This window comes from Penaeus monodon, chromosome 35 (genome assembly GCF_015228065.2).
Source record: "Penaeus monodon isolate SGIC_2016 chromosome 35, NSTDA_Pmon_1, whole genome shotgun sequence".
In the NCBI taxonomy this organism is placed as follows: domain Eukaryota; kingdom Metazoa; phylum Arthropoda; class Malacostraca; order Decapoda; family Penaeidae; genus Penaeus; species Penaeus monodon.
In genome coordinates, this window is record NC_051420.1 from 8,514,920 (window position 1) to 8,522,419 (window position 7,500).

General features: G+C 40.4%; 1 protein-coding gene across 1 annotated transcript in view; it reads left to right on the forward strand.

Moving 5' to 3' along the window:
• The window catches only part of LOC119595220, a 70,674-nt gene that overhangs the window by 27,678 nt on the left and 35,496 nt on the right, over positions 1–7,500 (forward strand). Inside the window, 9 exon segments of the mRNA XM_037944385.1 lie at positions 1–88; positions 527–681; positions 1,497–1,584; positions 1,917–2,075; positions 2,495–2,737; positions 3,508–3,702; positions 5,138–5,254; positions 6,335–6,489; positions 7,279–7,426. The exon segment at positions 1–88 is cut by the window's left edge and continues 68 nt beyond it. Coding sequence (XP_037800313.1) covers positions 1–88; positions 527–681; positions 1,497–1,584; positions 1,917–2,075; positions 2,495–2,737; positions 3,508–3,702; positions 5,138–5,254; positions 6,335–6,489; positions 7,279–7,426 — 1,348 coding nt within the window.

Below are 7,500 nucleotides of genomic sequence, written 5' to 3' on the forward strand. Positions count from 1 at the left end.
TGGGACGAGTCGCGGTCATGGTGTCAGGCCAACTTGGCGAGTGACCTGGTCTCGATCACGAGCGAGGACGAAAACAACTATATTAATGGTGAGTTTACACAGATCGCAGTTTATTTTTTTGTTGATTGTCTGTACGTACGTTAATCGGTCTGTGTGTTTGATGAGATCATTACTTGCTTCGTAAGCTTCAAAGTTTTTTATTTCCTCCTCAAGAATTCTTTTAAACTGTTTTTTTCCAGAAAAGATTCATTCCAACACTGGTTTATATAATTCATATATATATATATATATATATATATATATATATATATATATATATATATATATATAGAGAGAGAGAGAGAGAGAGAGAGAGAGATTATAGATTTTAAAAGTAAATCCATCCGCTTCTTTCTATCAATTCCTTCAAACCCCTTTCCCCTCCCCCCCCCCCAAGAATGCCTTTAAAACCTTTATTTTTCTCCCCAAGAATTCCCCCCAAACCATTTTTTTTCTCCCCTAAACATCAATTCCAACTTCCCCCCAGACATACTAGCTGCCCAGTACCTAAACGCCTGGATTGCTCTCCACGACGACGACGCAGGGGAAGACTGGCACTGGGTGGACGGTGCCAACTACGACTATACGAACTGGATGAGTGGAGAACCAAACAACCAGGACGGGTTGGAACACTGTGGAGAGGTGGGTGGTTTTGGTGGTGGCAGCGGTGGAGGGGGGGAGGAGGGTGTCTGTGGGTGTCTGTGGGTGGGTGTGGAGGGGGTGGAGGAGGGTGTGTGTGGAGGGGGTGGAGGAGGGTGTCTGTGGGTGGTGTGTGGAGGGGGTGGAGGAGGGTGTAGTTGGGTGTGTGTGGAAGGGGTGTGGGGGTGTGTGGAGTAAAGAAGCCCATAGGCCATAAATCATTAGTTGAACTTCATAAAAATGAAATAAATGAAATAAATATCGGGGTCATTCTGTAAACTTGATAAGATAAACACACACACATACACACACACACACACACATACACAACCACACATCACCAACACACACACTACCAACCATAACTCACACAACACACACACACACACACACACACACACACCCACACACATACACATACACATACACATACACATACACATACATGCACACACACACACACACACACACACACACACACACATGCACACACACACACACACACACAAACACACACACACATACACACATGCACACACACACACACACACACACACACACACACACACACACTCTCACACAAACACACACACACATATCCACACACACATCCCCCCCACACATACCTCCCACCCCACACACAAACAACCCCCCCCTCCCCTCCCAACATACCCACGCCCACAGATACCCTCCCACATGGGGGATGTGGGAGGGTATCTTCCTACACATACACCCAACATACACCCCTACATGCATATCTCGTTTATGCATCCACGCGCCTCAAATAATCTGAATGAACTGATTTTATTCATTCACAGATCAGAGCATATGATTATTACTACAGCGGTCAGTGGAATGACATGCCGTGTGATCTGCTCAATGCTTTCGTGTGTAAAACCACAGTCAGTAAGTAATCTGTTATCTGTTAATACCCCCTTCCCTCTCAGAAACAATATATCTATTTATCTATTAATACCCCCTCCCTCCTCAGAAACAATACATCTATTTATCTATTAATACCCCTCCCTACTCAGAAACAATATATCTATTTATCTATTAATACCCCCCCTCCCTCTCAGAAACAATATATCTATTTATCTATTAATACCCCCTCCCTTCTCAGAAGCAATATATCTATTTATCTATTAATACCCCCAGAAACAATATATCTATTTATCTATTAATACCCCCAGAAACAATATATCTATTTATCTATTAATACCCTCCTCCCTCCTCAGAAACTTGCCCCGAGTCGTGGACACTTTACAACGGCAAGTGTTACTACGCTAGCAACTTCGAAGTGACATGGAGCGTTGCAAAGGAAAAATGCAAGGAATTCAACACAGAATCGGATCTTGTCAGCATTCATTCACAGGAAGAGAGCGATTTCTTTGGAGGTTTGTTTGTTTGTTTGCTTCTGTTCGTTATAAATGATGACAACCATAAGGATATTACAGTCACCAGCATCAACACCATCACGATCACCATCACTACCCTCGCTCTTAACACCATAGTCCCATCCACGCTACTTTCCCCCCTTTCCACCTCTCCACTTCACCTCCTCCTCCTCCTCCTCCCCCTCTACCTCCTCTTCATCTCACCCGCTCTCCTCCTCCTTCTCCACCTCCACCCCTCCACCTCTCTTCCTGAACCTCCTCTCCCTCCACCTCCTCCTCCCCATCCACCCCTTTCCCCCTCTCCTCCTGAACCATCTGACCCTCCACCTCACCTCCACCTCCCCCCATCCACCCCCTCCACCTCCAACCTCACCTCCCCACCCTCCCCCTCCAACCTCACCTCCCCTTCCACCCCACAGACGTCCTCACCCACAGCAGCCTCGGCACGTGGATCGGGTTCACCTACGACAGCGCCTCCGGCCAGTGGGTCTGGAGCGACGGGCAGCCCACCAACTACACCAACTGGAACGAGGGGGAACCCAACAACCTGGAGGACGAGGCATGCACGGAGATTATCGACGCCGTGGGCTGGGACACGCACACCAAGTGGAACAACATGCCTTGTACCGCGAGCAGGGCCTTTGGCTGCGAGTTCTTCCCCAGTGAGTGTGTTTGGGTGTTTTTTTTTATTTATATTTGTCGTGTTCACCTCTGTGCTGTTTAGCTGTTTAAATGAGGGAGAGAGGAGGAGAGGGAGGGGAAGAGACAGAGGGGGGAAGAGAGAAAGAGGGGAAGAGAGAGAGAGGGGAAGAGAGAGAGAGGGGAAGAGAGAGAGAGGGGACGAGAGAGTGAGAAGAGAGAGAGGGAAAGAGAGAGAAAAGGAAAGAGAGAGGGAAAGAGAAAGAGAAGGAAAGAGAGAGAGAGAATGAAAGAGAGAAAGAGAAATAGATAAATAGATAATAGGTAGATAGATAGATGGACAGAGAGAGAGAGAGAGAGTGAGAGGGAGGGAGGGAGGGAGGGAGGGAGGAGGGAGGGAGAGGAGGAGAGGGAGGGAGGGAGAGGGAGGGAGGAGGGAGGAGAGAGAGAGAGAGAGAGAGAGAGAGAGAGAGAGAGAGAGAGAGAGAGAGAGAGAGAGAGAGAGAGAGAGAGAGAAAGAATTAGATACAAAGGATCGACAACTATTCAAACTAGCCAATAAAAACATCAAAACACACCACACCCACAACACCCAAACACACACACACACACACACACACACACACACACACACACACACACACACACACACACACACACACACACACACACACACACACACACACACACACACACACAAACCCACACACCTACACACACACACACACACTCCCCCAACACACACAACAAACCCTTTCTAACCCAAAATCCCTTTCTTTCCCCGCCCCAACAGCACACTCAGTCGGTTGTGAAGAAGGGTGGCAAGCTTTCAACAACTATTGCTACTGGTATTCCAACGCCGACTATTCTTCCAACTCTCTGTCATTCAGCGAAGCGAGAGACGACTGTAGGAGTAAAGGGGCAGATATGGTGTCCATTCATTCGTCGGAAGAAAATGAGTTCGTTTACTCTCTCGTTGCGGATGGGTGTGAGTACTATTTTTGTGAAAGATGATAATAATAATGATTATTGTTATTATTATTGTTGTTGTTGTTGTTGTTGTTGTTGTTGTTGTTGTTGTTGTTGTTGTTGTTGTTCTTCTTCTTCTTCTTCTTCTTCTTCTTCTTTTTCTTCTTCTTCTTCTTCTATTTTTATTATTATTATTAGCAGCAGCATTATTATGATCATTCTTATGATCATTATTGTTATTATTATTGTTATTATTATGATCATTATTATTATTATTATTATTATTATTATTATTATTATTATTATTATTATTATTATTATAGTTATTATTATTATCGTTGTTATGATTATGATCATTTCTATTTAATCTTTGTTTTTCTTCTTCGTCCGATCTTATTATCATTATCATTATGAACTTTGCATAATAATACATATAGATATGACATAGATCATTCCCTATTCTTTAAAGTCTACTACATAAGCACTGGAAATGAGGGGCATTTCTCTCTCTTTCTCATTTTCCTCTTTTCCTTTGAATCTTCTTGTTTTTTTCTTCTTATTCCTCTCATTCCTCTTTTCTAACTCCGTGTGATTGTGCATATAATTATGGTAAATATGATTTACTTTCCAGCCTATTATATACGCTTGTGGATAGGTATCTTTATCTCGGTCTTTTTCATTTTCTTTTCTTTTTTTTTCTTCTTCTTCCTTTTTTATTTGTCCACTTATTTGTTTATTTATTTTATTCCCTCATTTATTTACGAGACTGTAGAGATAATCAGGCATATTCTCGTCTTTTTCGAGCTTAGTAAAAGGATTTTATTTATTATTTTTATATATTTATATATTTATTAATTTATTTATTTACTTGTTTATTTAATGATCTATTTTCCTATTTGTTTATTTACTTACTTGTGTATTTACTTATTTCCTTATTTGTTTAATTATTGATATATTTACTTATTTATTTATTTCCTTATCTATTTATTTATCTTTTATTTGTTTATTTGTTTACTTATCTATTTATATATTTATGTATTTATTTACTTATCTATTTATCTATTCATATATTTACTCACTTATTTATTTTACCTGTTTATCTGTTTATATATTTACTCATTTATTTATTTTACCTATTTACCTATTTACATATTTACTCATTTATTTTACCTATTTACCTATTTATATATTTACTCATTTATTTTACCTATTTACCTATTTATATATTTACTAATTTATTTTACATATTTACCTATTTATATATTTACTCATCTATTTTACATATTTACCTATTTATATATTTACTCACTTATTTATTTTACCTATTTACCTACTTATATATTTACTCACTTATTTATTTTACCTATTAACCTAATTATATATTTACTCATTTATTTTACAATTTGCCAAACTGTCCAGATGATCATAGCATATATACTATTCCCTTCTTGCAGCCTACTACTACTATGGCACGTGGATTGGCCTTTCCGATGAGGGGCACTCGAGCGAACTCACGTGGGTCGATGGCACTGACGTTACGTTCACCAGTTACGAGCAGTTTGATTATAACCGTGAGTGGTGGTGTTTTTTTTATTTTTCGTTTTTTTTTTTTTTTTTTTTTTGGTTGTGATTTGCAAGTTCGTTGGGTTTTTTGTTGAGTTTGTGTTTTTTTTGGGGGGTTGTGAGCTGTATTTTTTTTTTTCGTCGTTTTTAGAGTTGTATTTTTTTTTTTTTTTTTTATAGTTTTGTTGTTGTTTGTGGTTTGTGTTTTTTTTTTTTTATTGAGTTCGTTTTTTTTTTAGGTTGTGAATTGTAATTTTGTACTTTTTTTCTTTAGTTTTCATTATTTTGTTGTTGTTTGTTGTTTGTGGTTTCTTTTTTATTGAATTCGTTTTTTAGGTTATGAATTGTATTTTTTTTGTTTGTTTTCATTGTTTATTTTGATTTTTTGTTTGTTTGTTGTTTGTTTGTTGTTTGCTTGTTGTTGTTTGTTGGGGTTGTGAGCTTATTAACTTATTTTTTGACTTTAGCTTATTATTCATTCAGTTGTTTTTGTTTATGAATTATAATTTTGTTGTTGTTGTTGTTGTTATTTGTTGAGCTTATTAACTTGATTTCTGTATTTTTTTATTATTCATTACCCTTATGTTTTATTCGTTTATGGAATCGTTTGATTGCAGTTCAGAATATATATATTTTTTATGATATATTGCTCAGATATAGGCTTACTTTTTCTTTTCTGTGTTCAGCTACTTATAATTTCCACTATACCTTTCACTATAACTTTCAGGCTGTTCATTATGTATGTACGTATGTATGTATACCTCCTTTAGTCTCTCTCTTTCTCTCTCTCTCTCTCTCTCTCTCTCTCTCTCTCTCTCTCTCTCTCTCTCTCTCTCCCTCTCCCTCTCTCTCTCCCTCTCCCCCTCCCCTCCCCCTCCCTCCCTCCCCCTCCCCCTCTCTCCCTCCTTCTCCCCCTTTCCCCTTCTCAGCTCTCCGCCCTCCTTCTCCCTCTCTCTCCTTCTCTCCTTTCTCCCTCTCCCCCCCTCCCTTCTCCCCTCTCCTCCCCCTCCCTTCTCCCCTCTCCTCCCCCTCCCTTCTCCCCTCTCCTCCCTCTCTCCTTCTCACCTCTCTCCCTTTTTCCTTCGCAGCTGTTTACTCCATCCCCTCCTGCGCCCTGTTCGACTACTCAGCCTACACGGCTCAGTCCTGGACAATAGGATCCTGTTTTGACTATAATTTCTTCGTGTGCAAGAAGCCACAGGAAGCGACGCCTATTAACCCACCGTCGAATGGTTGCAAAGATGTGAGATACCTATTTTTTCATTTATCGGATTATTTTATCTTTTATTGGTTTATCTATCTCTTTTTTATGAATTTTGTTTGTTGTGTGTGTGTGTGTGTGGTGTGTGTTGTGTGTGTGTGTGTGTTGTGTGTTGTGTGTGTGTGTGTGTGTGTTGTGTGTGTGTCGTGGTGTGTGTGTGTGTGTGTGTGTGTTTGTGTGTGTTTGTGTTTGTTTGTTTGTGTGTGTGGGGGGGGAGGGGTGTGTGTGTGTGTATGTATTTGTGTTTGTGCGAGTGTATGCATGTGCGTGTATGTATATATGTGTGTTCATGTATATACATTTTTATTATGATAAGCGCTGGCCGTGAAGTAGGAAAAGAAAGAATTATTGGAGAGAGAAAGGAGGGGTGTACATGAACGTACACACATACGCACATGCACAGTGTACCTGGTGATTAGGGGTGTCACGCAAACCAAAATCTGGGGAGGCTACAGTCATAACGGGGGGGGGGGGGTTCTAGAAGAACTGAAAATAGTAATAGTTTCCTTTAATCTAATATGTCCATGTTTGTCCATTGACAAACATTGACCACTTTTCCATTTTAGGAAATAACACTAATAATAAAAGGGAAAGTATCCAATTATAGAAAAAAAAAAAAAAAAAAAAAAACAGTTGGGGCACATGCTCCCTCCCCCGTCGTGCCCCAATGCTTCAATGGGCATGATGACGTCTCTGCTATTGACAAACAAAATAAACAAATAAACACTGTTTCTCACCCTTCGTCGAAACGCACTCCACTCCCTCTCCCAGTGTCCACGCGACTCGAAGACAAGAGCGAAGGACAGAAGGCAAAGTTCAGATTCAAGGCTAAGGAAAGGACGCTCGGCAGCTCAAAGCTCGAGGAATTCAACGTCGAGGAAGAGGTTCTCAAGCAAGTCAACGCCAAGGAAGAAGAACTGAGGGAAATCTACGCCAGGGAAGAGGTTCTCAAGCAAGTCAACGCTAAGGAAAAAGAACGGAGGGAAATCTACG